This window comes from Poromitra crassiceps, assembly GCF_964638095.1.
Source record: "Poromitra crassiceps genome assembly, chromosome: 13".
NCBI lineage: Eukaryota > Metazoa > Chordata > Actinopteri > Beryciformes > Melamphaidae > Poromitra > Poromitra crassiceps.
Window position 1 is genome coordinate 4,886,866 of NC_139644.1, and position 16,936 is coordinate 4,903,801.

Below are 16,936 nucleotides of genomic sequence, written 5' to 3' on the forward strand. Positions count from 1 at the left end.
CCTTACACATCAAGAGCGATGCGAATATACGGCACGAAATTGCGATGCGAGTTTTGACCCACCTGTCAATCACAGCCATAGATGTGTACACGTTGGAAGCGAATTTCTGAAAAATCGACCGTGGTTCGAAAAAATAAACACCGCAATAACGCTGGGTGAAACTTCACCGTTCACCGGCACGATGTAGCATGCGGGAGGATCACGCTATTCCTGCCAGTTCCCTATTCCCGAACAGGTGCCCCGACTGACCAGAGGAGGCGCTAGTGCAGCGACCAGGACACATACCCTCAATCCAGCTTCCCACCCAGCTTCCCACCCACAGGCAAAGCTAATCGTGCCTGTATGGACGCCCGACCAAGCCGGAGGTAACATGGGGGTGCGAACCTGTGACCCTCATGTTGGTAGGCAGGGAATCTACCGCTACACTAGCCGGACGCCCACGGGAGAGAGTTGTTAAATGCGGAGAGTTGTTAAATTAGGGAAAATGCTCAAACTCAATTGCACATTTTGCAATAATCATTACAACGCTCCCCTGGTGTTCCTCCATACAACATCGATATGGACGTCCGTCCCCCCTAAAAACATGCAGAAGATCTGTCATCTGAGCAGTGACGACAACATTTGAAGTTGGTCCCCGGGCGCTGTACACAAGAGAAAGCTGCCCACTGCTCCTGGCTGCCCCCCAGAGGAAGGACAAGCCTGGATGGGATAAATGCAGAGACTGTTTCACCGGCCACCATCAGCATGAGTGTGTGTGTGTGGCTGGCTGCATGCGTGTGTGTGTTCGTGTGACAAAAATAAAGATGGGTTTGTCCGTCCAGTTCTTCTCTTCTCCTTCTTTTATGAGAAAAATACGTAGCGTAACAGCAAAAGTTGAGTGGTCGATCACAGTGAAAACACAAGAACGTTTTTTTGTGATTGTTGCAATCAAAATGCTTGATTTTGCAGCATCTTTTCTCTTGCAATGTAATTTGCAAAGTTTGATATGATCGTTTTGTGTCAAATTGTGGGAAATGGCAAAAATTGCAAGTTGAGGAACCCTGTTTTGCAGTTTCTGCAGGGAGGAATCACAGGAAGCCCCCGCAAATATTGCAGAGTGGTTGAATTTGCATTAATTATTGTGATTGCAAAATCACAATTTCCTGCACGCACTACAATGCTTGCCTACTTTAATGCACGTATATATAATCACGTATATATTATCAATCTGTGATACGTTGCAGGAGTTACTTTGTGATGAACTGTTATACTCTTTGTTATATGCACTTCCCTACACCTCCCTTATCTACTTCTGCTTCCGTTAGTTGATCCTACCTTTCCACATCCTTACTTCCTGTTTGATTGTGAGGGAGGGACTGAATAGCGTTGATGTTTTAAATGGCTGAATCATTTCTACTATCAAACACTTATGCTGTTTGTATGCCTTATTTTGTTTATTTTGCCGGCTCTACTGGGTGAGAAGCTGACAGCGATGCGAGTGGATGCCCCCCTGGTGGCCTGGATTGTGGACTACCTGTCTGGCAGACCACAGTATGTGCGCCTGCAGAACTGTGTGTCAGACAGAGTGGTCAGCAATACGGGAGCACCACAGGGGACGGTCTTCTCTCCCTTCTTCTTCACCATCTACACCACGGACTTCACCTACCACACAGAGTCTTGCCACCTTCAGAAGTTCTCTGACGACTCTGCGATAGTGGGATGTATCAAAGATGGCGACGACGATGAGTATCGGGATGTGGTGGCCAACTTTGTCACATGGTGTGAGCTGAACCACCTGCAGCTCAACGTGTCAAAGACAAAGGAGCTAGTGGTGGACCTGAGGAGGGTCAAGGCTCCGGTGACCCCTGTTTCAATCCACTGGGTCAGTGTTGACATAGTGGAGGATTACAAGTACCTTGGAGTGTACATTGACAATAAACTAGAAAGGGCTAAGAACATTGATGCACTCTACAAGAAGGGGCAAAGCCGTCTCTACTTTCTGAGACGGCTGAGGTCCTTCAACGTCTGCCGGACCATGCTGAGGATGTTCTATGAGTCGGTAGTGGCTAGTGCCTTCCTTTATGCTATTGTGTGCTGGGGCAGCAGGCTGAAGGCAGCGGATGCCAACAGACTCAACAAACTGATCCGTAAGGCCAGGGACATTGTGGGGCTGGATCTGGGCTCTCTGACTGCGGTGTCAGAGAAGAGAACGTTATCCAGGCTACGCTCCATCATGAGCAATGACTCGCACCCACTCCACGGCGTGCTAGTCAAACACAGGAGTACATTCAGTGAGAGACTGATTCCACCTAGATGCAACACGGAGAGGCACAGGAAATCATTCCTGCCTGTGGCCATTGGTCTATTTAATGCCTCTCTTAAAAGAGCACCTCGGAGACGCTCAGTCTCCCTGAGACTGAGCCAGCCGATAGGCTAACTGAAAAAAGTGCCTGGCTGAGCCACGTGTAACGTATAGGGCAAGCCGAATAATATAAGACAATTTGGCATGTAAGGTATACTTACTCTACGTATTTGCTTACTTAGACGTACTCCACTATTTTGCTCCTATCGCATTTAATACTGTTTATTCCATGCTATGTTGTGTTCTTTCTTCTTATTCTGCTTATTTTACTATCGCATTTACTACTGTGTATTTTATTTTATGCTATGTGTGTTATGTGAGCGAGCAACTGTAAGTTGTCCCAATTTCCCCCCGGGGATCATTAAAGTCTTTCTGATTCTGATCTGATTCTGATTCTGATTTGCCTTATTTTGCATAACACTAGTCGTGTTTCCATTACCCTCAAATATCGCAAAAAGTTTTTGCGCTCTCATGAGGTGGTTTTTCAGACGTGTCGATATAGCAGTTTATCGCAAAAGTGTAATGGAAACACATTTTCCGCATTTGCACGTCATGTGACCCATATTCTCCTTTGGAAAAGGAGCGGAAAATAAGTTCGGTAAGTAAGGTTCGATAAGCCGTGTCAAAACATCCGCAGCAAGTGGAAAACTTTGAAGCAACGCTACCTAGCAGAAAGACGGGTGTTATGCAAAATAAATATAAAATAGATAATGTTTAATGGCAGAAATCGGTCCATGGTGACAGGCTGCCTGTGCGCGCATTTGGCACAGCGGCGAGATGAGAGGATGAAAAGCACACACTGGTGCTGTCTGAAGTGAATACAGTGACTGTGAGTAATACACACGTTTCAGGTGCAATGTTATAATTATAATACACGACATTCCGATTATTGCACCATATCAGCCTTTTCCCCCTCCTCCATCTCTAAATCGGACCAGTTGTATTAGGCTACATTTTTTCCTCTGCCTGTCGCGCTCACTGCATTCAACGTTGCCACTCATTTTATTTTGAATTGATAATCAGGCTCGTTTATATGCGTTGTAACTTCATGTTGTGATTTGCATTGACCATTGGTTGGATTTGAGCATGCAGGGGACGGGATATGGCCATATGGGCAGATCCCCGTGCGTAATCACTGTGGCAGCTGCTGGTAACGGGGAATTACGTTCAGGTGTGTGCGCCGTCAGACCAAACTCAACTTCAATGGAAACGCCTACAAGTCGCAATTGTACATTGTCGAAGTTGTAGAAATATCGCAATTATTTTGCAAAAAACTGTAATGGAAACACAGCTACTGTTGACAAATGTAAGAACTTTTTAATGCTATTCATTTCAATTGAGACAATGTATCACTTTTGAAAGACCTTCAGTCAAGTGAAAATGAATATTGCTCTTACCCTTCCACTCTCCTCAATGTCCCTTCCCAGGGCAGCTATTGTATCCACCAGCTCAGCAATATCGAGGTCCTCGGTTACCATGCCCAAAAATATACAGTCCTCCTCTGTCCCGAAATCAGGGCCTAGGAAGAGAGAGAGAGAGAGAGACATAGGGGGAAAGACAAAGGGAGAGAGAGAAGCACAAAATAGCATAAAGATCTTTACAAAAGTTTTTATTTATTTATTTCAAATTGTTTTTATTAGTTTTTAACACGTTCACTGCCGTCGACGAGTTGACTCGTCAAAAAAAATCCAACGGTTGACTGCCGTTGACGAGTCAACTCGTCAAAAAAAAACGTCTCCTATAAAAATATGGGAGCCACCGAACGTGTACAACCCATTCCACCGACCCACTAAGTGGCGACAGTGCTCTCCAGACTAGAAAAAGCCGAGCCAAAACTGCAGGGGAACGCGCGAGGAAACCATTCTCATACTGTAAAATGGATTGGCGAAAACGCTTTCGCTTTCGCGCTGGGAGCTGGCGGTGGGGGATTGCAAATTTGCATAATAGATTATGGGTGCAACACACTTTGAAACACCGGCAGAAAGCCCACAATCGCACGCAGCTTCATTCCAGCTGAGCTCACAACCGAAACGAACAAGCCCCATGCAGACTCGCCCAAAGAGCGGCCGCCAGCAGCCAGGCAGCACAGACAGGCAGAGCCTCGCTTGTACCGCTGCAGCCACGGAGGGAGGAGGAGAACATGCACGGAGGGAGGAGTTTGAAGGAGAGGGGGGTGAGGGTGCTGCTATGGAGGAAATTACTGTTCAAAACTATTGTTTAGATGTCTGACGTCTTACGCCAAAAATAAATGGTTAAAGTGACTGTTCTATCGAATTTCACAAAAAGCCATTTATCTCAGCTTAAATTTTCAGATGCTGAAACCATGCTGTATTCAACTGCTAATGCCTACATAACTACTAACTCTACAAACTAACTCTTTTAGACAGAGAAAGCACACATTCTATTAGTTCTTTTGAGATATTTTGTGTTCACAAAATCTTAGCATAAAATAATCCTCGGCTCTTGAAAGATGAGCCAGAATCCTAAAAAAAAAACCTTGGCAGAAGCTACCTACAGTAATAAAAAAACTGCTGGCAGTGAATGTGTTAAACAATACAAACAAGAAAAAACAAACCCCGTAGAAGACAGACAATACAAAATAGGTGCAAGGTTGCATGATGTCATACATGTATACAATCTCCTGAATACTTGTGATGCAATGACAACCAAGTGTAAAAAACAAACAAACAAACAAACAAACAAACAAACAAAAATAAAGACAAGGAAAAGACAAGAGGGGGGTGGGAAGAGGGTAGGGTAGAGCTGTTAGGGGCTACTAATCTAAAGTTCTTGTGTCAAATTCCTTATGGTAATAATCTAAGAAGGGGTGCCAAGTCATTTCAAACTTTTCCAGAGAGCCCTGGACTGTGCATCTGACTTTTTCTAGCTTAAGAAATGACATTACCTCACGAATCCAGCGTGAGTGTGATGGAGGTGTGGGCGATTTCCAGCTAAAAAGAATAAGCCAGCGAGCTAGTAATGTTGAAAAGGCCATTAGATCTGATTGATGTCTGGATATCCCACTGTTGCTAGGGGCAACCCCAAATATTGCAGTAATTGGATCTGGGTCAATCTGTTTTTGACATATATATGAGAATGTATTAAAAATGTCTGACCAGAATGTGTACAATTTTGGGCAAGTAAAACTTTTTAAATAAGTTGCTGCATTCTTCTTCTTTTTTATCAAGTCCCCCCCTCCCCCCTTTGTCTTCAGCACCACAGGGATGAGTGTGGAAGTAGCATGTTGGTGCTTCAGGGTAAAAGTGAATGAGTGTGGAAGTAGCATGTTGGTGCTTCAGGGGAAAAGTGAATGAGTGTAGAAGTAGCATGTTGGTGCTTCAGGGGAAAAGTGAATGAGTGTAGAAGTAGCATGTTGGTGCTTCAGGGTAAAGTGAATGAGTGTAGAAGTAGCATGTTGGTGCTTCAGGGTAAAGTGAATGAGTGTGGAAGTAGCATGTTGGTGCTTCAGGGGAAAAGTGAATGAGTGTAGAAGTAGCATGTTGGTGCTTCAGGGTAAAGTGAATGAGTGTGGAAGTAGCATGTTGGTGCTTCAGGGTAAAGTGAATGAGTGTGGAAGTAGCATGTTGGTGCTTCAGGGTAAAGTGAATGAGTGTGGAAGTAGCATGTTGGTGCTTCAGGGTAAAGTGAATGAGTGTGGAAGTAGCATGTTGGTGCTTCAGGGTAAAGTGAATGAGTGTGGAAGTAGCATGTTGGTGCTTCAGGGTAAAGTGAATGAGTGTAGAAGTAGCATGTTGGTGCTTCAGGGGAAAGTGAATGAGTGTAGAAGTAGCATGTTGGTGCTTCAGGGTAAAGTGAATGAGTGTAGAAGTAGCATGTTGGTGCTTCAGGGTAAAGTGAATGAGTGTGGAAATAGCATGTTGGTGCTTCAGGGTAAAGTGAATGAGTGTGGAAGTAGCATGTTGGTGCTTCAGGGGAAAAGTGAATGAGTGTAGAAGTAGCATGTTGGTGCTTCAGGGTAAAGTGAATGAGTGTAGAAGTAGCATGTTGGTGCTTCAGGGTAAAAGTGAATGAGTGTAGAAGTAGCATGTTGGTGCTTCAGGGTAAAGTGAATGAGTGTGGAAGTAGCATGTTGGTGCTTCAGGGGAAAGTGAATGAGTGTAGAAGTAGCATGTTGGTGCTTCAGGGTAAAAGTGAATGAGTGTAGAAGTAGCATGTTGGTGCTTCAGGGTAAAGTGAATGAGTGTGGAAGTAGCATGTTGGTGCTTCAGGGGAAAGTGAATGAGTGTGGAAGTAGCATGTTGGTGCTTCAGGGGAAAGTGAATGAGTGTGGAAGTAGCATGTTGGTGCTTCAGGGGAAAGTGAATGAGTGTAGAAGTAGCATGTTGGTGCTTCAGGGTAAAAGTGAATGAGTGTAGAAGTAGCATGTTGGTGCTTCAGGGTAAAGTGAATGAGTGTGGAAGTAGCATGTTGGTGCTTCAGGGGAAAGTGAATGAGTGTGGAAGTAGCATGTTGGTGCTTCAGGGGAAAGTGAATGAGTGTAGAAGTAGCATGTTGGTGCTTCAGGGTAAAGTGAATGAGTGTAGAAGTAGCATGTTGGTGCTTCAGGGTAAAGTGAATGAGTGTAGAAGTAGCATGTTGGTGCTTCAGGGTAAAGTGAATGAGTGTAGAAGTAGCATGTTGGTGCTTCAGGGGAAAGTGAATGAGTGTAGAAGTAGCATGTTGGTGCTTCAGGGTAAAAGTGAATGAGTGTAGAAGTAGCATGTTGGTGCTTCAGGGTAAAGTGAATGAGTGTGGAAGTAGCATGTTGGTGCTTCAGGGGAAAGTGAATGAGTGTGGAAGTAGCATGTTGGTGCTTCAGGGGAAAGTGAATGAGTGTAGAAGTAGCATGTTGGTGCTTCAGGGTAAAGTGAATGAGTGTAGAAGTAGCATGTTGGTGCTTCAGGGGAAAAGTGAATGAGTGTAGAAGTAGCATGTTGGTGCTTCAGGGGAAAGTGAATGAGTGTAGAAGTAGCATGTTGGTGCTTCAGGGTAAAAGTGAATGAGTGTGGAAGTAGCATGTTGGTGCTTCAGGGTAAAAGTGAATGAGTGTGGAAGTAGCATGTTGGTGCTTCAGGGGAAAAGTGAATGAGTGTGGAAGTAGCATGTTGGTGCTTCAGGGGAAAAGTGAATGAGTGTAGAAGTAGCATGTTGGTGCTTCAGGGGAAAGTGAATGAGTGTGGAAGTAGCATGTTGGTGCTTCAGGGTAAAAGTGAATGAGTGTAGAAGTAGCATGTTGGTGCTTCAGGGTAAAAGTGAATGAGTGTAGAAGTAGCATGTTGGTGCTTCAGGGTAAAAGTGAATGAGTGTGGAAGTAGCATGTTGGTGCTTCAGGGTAAAGTGAATGAGTGTGGAAGTAGCATGTTGGTGCTTCAGGGGAAAAGTGAATGAGTGTAGAAGTAGCATGTTGGTGCTTCAGGGTAAAAGTGAATGAGTGTAGAAGTAGCATGTTGGTGCTTCAGGGTAAAGTGAATGAGTGTGGAAGTAGCATGTTGGTGCTTCAGGGTAAAAGTGAATGAGTGTGGAAGTAGCATGTTGGTGCTTCAGGGTAAAGTGAATGAGTGTGGAAGTAGCATGTTGGTGCTTCAGGGTAAAAGTGAATGAGTGTGGAAGTAGCATGTTGGTGCTTCAGGGTAAAGTGAATGAGTGTAGAAGTAGCATGTTGGTGCTTCAGGGTAAAAGTGAATGAGTGTGGAAGTAGCATGTTGGTGCTTCAGGGGAAAGTGAATGAGTGTGGAAGTAGCATGTTGGTGCTTCAGGGTAAAAGTGAATGAGTGTGGAAGTAGCATGTTGGTGCTTCAGGGTAAAGTGAATGAGTGTAGAAGTAGCATGTTGGTGCTTCAGGGGAAAGTGAATGAGTGTGGAAGTAGCATGTTGGTGCTTCAGGGTAAAGTGAATGGGGTTTTAGAATGGGGATTTCACTTAAATGCATAAAATAAGGTCTGTCGTTAACAACAGTTTATGGGAGTGGTAATTTGTGTTCAGCAGGATATTCTTCACAAACGTGAATCACTTTTATGACTTTTGAAATGTAAATGTGTGGGTTTTTTAACATGATTTTCAGAAAACGCTTCAATAGTCATGACACGGCCAATTGTGCCTGTATGGACGCCCGACCAAGCCAGAGGTAACACGGGGGCTCGAACCTGCGCCCCTCGTGTTGGTAGGCAGGTGTTACAGTCAGAGCTGTGGAGAGACTCACCTGTGGAGAAGCTATTGTCGGTTCAGAGCTGTGGAGAGACTCACCTGTGGAGAAGCTGATGTCGGTGTCCAGCTCTTGTAGTTTTCTCAGCAGTTCGCTGTTCACTTTGTGCATCTCCTGCTTCCTCTTGCTGTCGTCCACTCCGTCACACTGTGGCTCATACCTGGACAGCACAGTCACATGGCTCATCCTCATTCTCATATTTACATACTTATGAACATGGGCGGAGTTACGTAAAAAAAGAAAGAAAAAAAAATCCTCACCATTGTAAATCTTTATCTCACTGTCTGGCTGAATATGATCATACAATTTATATCCACTTTGACAAGAATCACAGGTATGTCTTTGCTAAAGCTGTGACAGGGGGGCCTCTGACAGGGCCTTGCTGCAGCCGCCCCCTCCCTCTGGAATGTCCTCCACAGTCACATCTGACAGGACAAAGCTCATTGTCTTTCATACTCATTCTGTCATCTTTCCAAAAAAGCCCTTTTCACTGTTGCTTTTGACCTATAATCTTTTTCTCTCTCTCATCTATTTTAATATTTTCTCTCTTTATTAAAGTTGTTTTATCCTGTATTTGTAAAGTGTCTTTGAGCACGGTCAAAAGCAACAGTGAACAGTGAAGCACTATATAATATATATTACATTACTAAACATACAATAATGAGTATTAATGTTCTGTAATTCTACTCATATTCTAATATCTCTAATATTTCCATTCTTATACTTACTTATATATACTTATACTTATACTAAAAGACCATGATGATGCCAGCCTTAAAATGAGATATTCCTCTAAATCTGGCTTCAAACGGGCAAAAAAAAATTGTGTGTCTCCTGCAGAAGTGGCCCCCCCAAAGCTAAAAATCAAACTCCGCCTATGCTTATGAATCCTTAAAGTCCCTGGAAACCAGAAATATTTTTTTTATTATTTAGCATTTTGAGTTCATCACATCACAGGAACCTATGTTAATAAGCCACCAGCCAAATTTGAACGATGATGAACGTCGCAAAGTATATAAATTTAGGTTTGACAGTCATGACAAAAGTCATGAGAATCAATTAGATTTTAGACTGTCTTTTCTCCCGCGGACTGTGTGGGAGTGTCCCGTGTGTGTGCGTGCAGCCAGGACTGCAGCTCCTCCTCCTCCGAGAGAGAGAGCGAGAGAGAGAGGGAGGGAAACGGAGAGAGAGAGAAGGAAAGAGAGATGGTGTGTGTGTGTGTGTGTTCGCTCGTTGCTCGGCGCATTGACAGAGAGGAAGAGAGACTGCTGCTGCGATTGCACATCGCTACTGTGTGTGTGTGTGTGTGCGTGTGTGCGTGCGTGTGACAGTGAGAGGGAGAGAGAGAGAGAGAGAGAGAGAGCGAGCGAGCGAGAGCGGGCAGCATACACAGGCACACAGAGCGGGAGGTACGGCTCTGGCGGGAGGGAGACAGACAGACACTGAGCGAGCGCTGTGATTGGCCAAATCTTATGACGTGATAAGATCATTCAGTTTAGCACCGCGCGCACCGCTCTCTTCAATGAGGAAGTAGAAATCCAGACCTTGTAGAAAAGTGGCGATTTTGGGGCTTTGGGTTGAAAGTAATGTCTGCTACTTTCTGAGGCACACAATTACTCGCATAAGACCCTAAATTTAATAGTTAGAAGGTTTTTGTGGATTTTGGTTTCCAGGGACTTTAAGACACAAGAGGGCTTTTCACACTGCACGCAGCCCTGGGCTAAGTGATTCTCTTAGCCCCGGGCTAAGAGAGCTTTCACACACAATCCTGGAACATCCCAAAGTGGGATAACGGCTGACTTTAGCCCGGGGCTCGCTGGCCCCAGGGCTGGACTGGGACCAAAAAAGCTACCTGCCATGTGTCAGACAGGCCCACAATTTCGAATCGGCCCAATTTTTCGAGCTCGCGCTCGCTTCGCTCATGCTCGCATGGGTTGGGGATTTACTTATAAAGCCACATGTTATGACCCGGTCTAGGGGTTTTAGGTGTAATGATGTTGCAGCATTGAATAAACGTACCCAGTGAGAACTCAACGGTTACTTATTAAATAGACATAAGTACAGTACTGTTGTTGAGGCTATAATAAAGGACTGTATGATACTATAACTTGCTGGTTCTGATTGGATTTAAACTTCGCTCCAGGTGTGTCTGTTAAAACACGGAAGCAGACAACTTATCTTCTTTCAAGACTTTTACTTGACTGAGCAATGGTCAGACATGGGCGTGGTTTACATGTGTATGTGGTTCTGTAAAGAAATAAAATATATATATACATTATTATAATTACAGTAATAAACTAGTCCACCACAAAGCCTATAGCATCAGTTATACATATATCCATCTATGCATACATACACACAGTATATACTAGGGGTGTCACAATATATCGTCCCACGAAATTTCGCGATAGTAAAACGTCACGATATGTATCGTTGAGATGAAATCTCATATCGCATTTTTTTTTTTTTTTTTTTTTTTTTCAAAAATAGACTAAGAAACGTCTTTGTTTGTTGAAGTTCAATGTGTGGAAAGTAGTTCAGTTGAACAAGTCTCTGAAGAGACACATGAGAAGTTATACAGGAGAGAAACCATTCAATTGAGTTTCTGGCAAAACTGTTTACTTGACAGGAAAAACTGAAGATGCATAAAAAATAGACTAAGAAAAGTCTTGTTGTTTGAGTTTGAAGAAAAACTGAAGATGCATAATGAGAATTTATACTGCTGAGAAACCTTTTAGTTCAAAGTAAATCTAAGTGACGGTGTAACTCATTCTATTTCAAGATAAGCCTTATCTCCAATCTCATGTTTTTTCTAGTTGTTATTGTAATAACAATTTCCCACAACAGCATGTTTTGTATTTGTGCATTTCAAATAAAATACTACTTTTCCAGTCATATATTGTCATTATTCAAGTTTAAAAAAATATTGTTAAAATCGTATCGTATCGTTATCGTGAACCCAGTATCGTGATACGTATTGTATCGTGAACTGAGTGTATCGTGACACCCCTAGTATATACACTATATACTGACATAAACTATTGTATGTTCACTACATACATAGCCAGCATATCAGCCTCCATATCAACATACATGTACATATATCATGGAAATAACAATCACTAATAATTACTATTACTTGCCTAAGCTTGATACAATAAAACTATTTAAATGTGCACCAAACCACAAACCACTATGAATTATACAATACTAATGCAGGGCAAACATCTATTTCTAATATAATTTTAGTCATAGCATAGTCTCCACAATGCACCCGACATAGCATAGGCACGGAGTATGGCATTCCATCAATTATTCAATTAACAGCCACATGTACTAGGAGCGGAATCCATCACGCATGACGCATCCTTCTAGGGTAACCAAATCTCCAACATGAATATAAACTTATGCTTTACATTAACTGCAATTAACTGATAACTTAAACAGTGACATGACTTACAGCCAGGTCTCAGGGACGCATGCACACAGTACTAACTGAGATCAGTCTCTGAACCGCGGACATGAACCATGCTCCTCACTCGCTTTCTTCTCTCTGTCCGCTCGCACTTCACCTCTCCAGCGCATGCCCGCTACAGCACGAGTCCGTTCCAATCCCCAGCGCGTACCTGATCTGCATCCTCAGCAAACGGCGCTGATAGACGGCCTTTTGAACAAGTACTAAACATAACACTGATTTTTTTAAAGTGCAGACATTTCAGTCGCACACTGTGCGTCTCAGCAGCGCAGCATGTCAGCATGTGTGTGCGCTGCTCTCAGCAGGGTGTGTGCGTTGTGCACCCGCCTATACAGAGACACATAGCCTATTACTATCTTGCACATTGTGGAGTTAGAGGGAGCACCAACAACATCTTTGAACAACACGTCTGTTAGCAGAGTGGGTTAATGCAGCAGTTCTCGCGTGCACTCCCAGAGCAGCAGCAAGACGGAGGAAATAAATATAACACGAGGAACAGTTTCTCTTTCTCTCTCTGTGGTCAGAGACACACACAGACATACATACGTTTTCCGTGCATGTCATTGGCTGTCACCACCTGTGTTGCCTTCAGGTAACATCCTAAATTACAATGCTATACATTAGCATTGGTTAGAGGGCCACTCCAGAGACCAGAATCATTCATTATTGACGCCTGAATGGGCCGCTACCGGCCCAATCAAATACATAATACATACATTTTCACAACCTGACAGGCCCATTTCGCAACGGCCCGCCGGCCATTGCACCGGTAAGAATACACTGCAGTCCAGCCGTGGCTGGCCCTGGATGAGAAATCACTTCTCTATCAACTCCACCCTCATCAATAGACTCCAACTGGTCCAGAACGCAGCCGCCTGACTCCTCACCCAGACCCAATCCTAGCACCACATCACCCAGTCCTAAAACAGCTCCACTGGCTTCCTGTCTCCTCCCAGATCACCTACAAAATCCTTGTCATCACATACAAAGCTCTTCAGCAACTGGCTCCCCCATATCTCACCAACCTCCTCTCCCCCTACCAACCCTGCCGGTCCCTCAGATCCACCTCTGCCGGCCTTCGTTCCACTCCCAAGTCCAACCTCCGCAGTTTTGGTGACAGAGCTTTCTCCAGGGCAGCTCCCAAGCTCTGGAACTCTCTCCCTCCGGACATTAGAGAATCAGAGTCCCTCACTGTCTTCCAAACCAGCCTCAAGACCCATCTCTTCTCCTCTGCCTTCTCTTAAGTTCTCCCTGCCTGTGTTTGTCCATTGTCTGTTGCACCTTTGTCCCCCCCACCCTTTTAGTGTTTAGTGTAGTGTAGTTGAGTCCTTGATATAAATCCCATATTTATTATAATTATTTTATTATTAGAAATTTGTGCTACCAGTGCAAAAGTTAGTCTAGAGCCCTGAAAATAATTTCTATTCTTGCACAAAATAAATAAATTCAAGCACTTTCAACTACCCGTGTCTAATTATATTGTCTATTTTGACCCATGGGAACCATGTGTAATGTAAATGGAAGGCCATGCAGCCTTACCTGACAGCACCCAGGCCAGGCCAGCTGAGGTCCTCCACATATGTGAGGTTTGGGGCGTGTCGGTGGGCCTCCTCCCTGAAGTCCTGTCTGAGGCTCAGGGTGGAGCTCAGCACTGAGACCAGCTCACACAGCCTCTCCACCAGGGCTACCACGTCCCCGTGCTGGGTCCCCAGGACTGCACACAATCACAATCATTTGATTTAGGGCTGTACTCAGATATTCGTTCAGAATGCTGACATTCAAATATATAATTTTTTACTTATTATTATTCATATTAATAAAAAAAAAAAAAAATCAATTGTTTTCTTCTTTTTTCTTGGAATGAATCTATTGAAATGGCATTCGTGAGGTCACAGTGACCTTTACCTTTGACCTTTGACCACCAAAATGTAGTTTATCCTTGAGTCCATGTGGACATTTGAGCCAAATGTGACAAAATTCAGTCAAGGTGTTCCTGAGATATCGCGTTAACGAACATCGGACGTACGTACATACATACGTACGGACAACCCGAAACCATAATGCTTCCAGCTCGGCTATCACAGGCGGAGGTATAAAAAAGAAAGAGAGTGCCTTGGAGTTGTTTTTATTGTTTCATACTGTATGTAACTCTATCCAAAGAGCACCTCAAACAAACAACTTTTGAGTCCAGGAAGCACTCCTTCCCAACCATGTTTTAACACACTAGTACTAACAGCCAAGTGTGGCAGAGTACAATGTTAGCAAGGCAAAGTGATAGGTACAAGTACAAAGTTGGCAAAAGTACAGTTATCACAGATGGCAATTTTAAACAAATATAAACATAATACAACAGAAATAGCAATTAACAGGTTATATTCACAGGTTGTGCGTGCGTGCGTGCGTGTGTGTGTGTGTGTGTGTGTTATTGTGGACTGAGCTGTTTGTAAATCGTAGAGGTGTTTGTTCTAGAGGTTTAGAGGTTGGCTGTACCTTTGACCACAGCCTAGAGGAAGCCTTTCTGACCAAGATGCTGAAATATCAACAGCGAGAACAGACCATTCACAGCTGGGCTACAGGTGTAAACTTTTAGTTTTCATATTTGGCAGCCCAGCTCATGTCCATAAGCTGGTTGTGAGAGGCCTTCAGATGGTTGGTCTCCCAAAGAGAAGGGCCAAGCAGTTAGCGAGATATTGTTCAATATCTACTATTATCGGCAGCCGCTCAATATGGAGGAGGTGCTGCTTTTTGTTCCCATGAAGTGGATACTGACCGCTATCTTGTTTTACAGTATAACTGCATCTGTTGATCTCCCATTGTCATCATCCTGTCTGGTGTTATCTTTTGTGTCTGGATTAATGTGGTCGCCAATTAGGCACTCATGTAACTGACTGACTCCCAACATCTGATTGCATTATTAGTGTTTATGTCCTTTGTAGTTTGTATCCGTGTGAACATAAATTAATCATTTAAATGTGCGTGTGTGGGTGGGTAGGTGTGTGTGTGTGTGTGTGTGTGTGTGCGTGTGTGTGTGTGCGTGTGTATGCTACCACCTGCAGCAGTGAGGAGAGGGCTGAAGCGTACACAGGTCCCCTCGTCCTCCAGTTCCACCACGTCTACTCCACTGGCAGGCACCAGATAGGCCAGCTGCTCCCCCAGCTACACACAGTCAGCAATCAGAGACCATTAAGCATCAACTCCATCATGTATCGGCCAGCAGGGGGCGACGTAAACCAGCTACAGGACAGATCACAGTAAAGCCCACACATGGCACACCAATCAAACATCCTACAACAAACACAGATGTTTGTGTGGTGTGCCATGTGTGGTGTGCCATGGCTGTCTGTCCTTGTTGGAGATGTATGCCCAGTAACTGCCCAGTGCCCTGGCCTCCCGCACTCCCCCGACAGACTTCTGGAGCAGAGCTGTGTATATAGAAGAGTCAGAGTCGCGACATCTCCATTCACTCCAATGGACCCGTTTTTTTTTTTTACTCTCAAGAGTTCCCAGAAGTAAGGTTCTGGATTAAGCAGCGCTGTCGAGTTGCAGCAAAATGGACAGTTTGTGATGTACTTTGAAAGGGTCAGACGTTTAAAGAATCAAACTGTACATTGTCAGCTTTATTTTAGCATTCAAACGTAGCACGAGCCTCCTTCCTGGCTATTCATTGGCTACTGTACTGAGTAAACGAGAACAACAAAGAATTAACAAAGAAAATTAATCAAGCCAATCAACTGAACTGTATATGCATAACAAACATCCATAGAGAGATGAATAAGGATAAGCTCACCCATCGGTTGAAGGAATCCAGCACCTCTCTCTCCCCAGCACAGTAACCCTCCACTGAGCCGCCACTCGATGCTGACAAGGAGAGAGGATCATTGAGATGATGACATAGTGCACGAATATCAGCAATGACTTGTGCACGAATATCAGCAATGACTTGTGCACGAATATCAGCAATGACTTGTGCACGAATATCAGCAATGACTTGTGCACGAATATCAGCAATGACTTGTGCACGAATATCAGCAATGACTTGTGCACGAATATCAGCAATGACTTGTGCACGAATAACAGCAATGACTTGTGCACGAATATCAGCAATGACATAGTGCACGAATATCAGCAATGACATAGTGCACGAATATCAGCAATGATTGTGCACAAATATCAGCAATGACATAGTGCACAAATATCAGCAATGACTTGTGCACGAATATCAGCAATGACTTGTGCACAAATATCAGCAATGACTTGTGCACAAATATCAGCAATGACTTGTGCACAAATATCAGCAATGACTTGTGCACGAATATCAGCAATGACTTGTGCACAAATATCAGCAATGACTTGTGCACGAATATCAGCAATGACTTGTGCACAAATATCAGCAATGACTTGTGCACAAATATCAGCAATGACTTGTGCACGAATATCAGCAATGACTTGTGCACAAATATCAGCAATGACTTGTGCACGAATATCAGCAATGACTTGTGCACAAATATCAGCAATGACTTGTGCACGAATATCACAAATGCACAAATGTCTTGTAGTTACTACTGAAATTCACAGTAACGTCTTCTAGTTACAGTAACGTAGTTACTACTGAAATGCACAGTAACGTCTTCTAGTTACAGTAATGTCTTCTAGTTACTACTAAATGCACAGTAACGTCACAGTAATGTCTTCTAGTTACTAGTAAATGCACAGTAACTGCACAGTAACGACACGGTAACGTCCCATCAATGAGCCCCTTACCAGCACTCATCTCCTGGGAGAACCTGAAAACCACCACAGGAGAGTTGAGCTCATCCTCCACCTGATGAACACACAAACACACAGATCAGGCACAGTGTGACTTAACATAATGACTGACTGACCAGAGCTAAACAATGTGAAAACATTGTCTCTGCAC

The 16,936-nt window shown here is 43.9% G+C and overlaps 1 protein-coding gene across 1 annotated transcript in view; it reads right to left on the minus strand.

The window, feature by feature from the left end:
* pdxdc1 (pyridoxal-dependent decarboxylase domain containing 1) overlaps positions 1-16,936 on the minus strand; it is a gene marked incomplete at its 3' end in the record, with an annotated part of 54,634 nt that overhangs the window by 9,508 nt on the left and 28,190 nt on the right. Inside the window, exons 16-21 of the mRNA XM_083649340.1 lie at positions 16,780-16,840; positions 15,806-15,876; positions 15,069-15,174; positions 13,558-13,732; positions 8,585-8,703; positions 3,739-3,860 (exon numbers count right to left, since the gene is read on the minus strand). Coding sequence (XP_083505466.1) covers positions 3,739-3,860; positions 8,585-8,703; positions 13,558-13,732; positions 15,069-15,174; positions 15,806-15,876; positions 16,780-16,840 — 654 coding nt within the window. The remainder of the gene's footprint in view (positions 1-3,738; positions 3,861-8,584; positions 8,704-13,557; positions 13,733-15,068; positions 15,175-15,805; positions 15,877-16,779; positions 16,841-16,936) is intronic.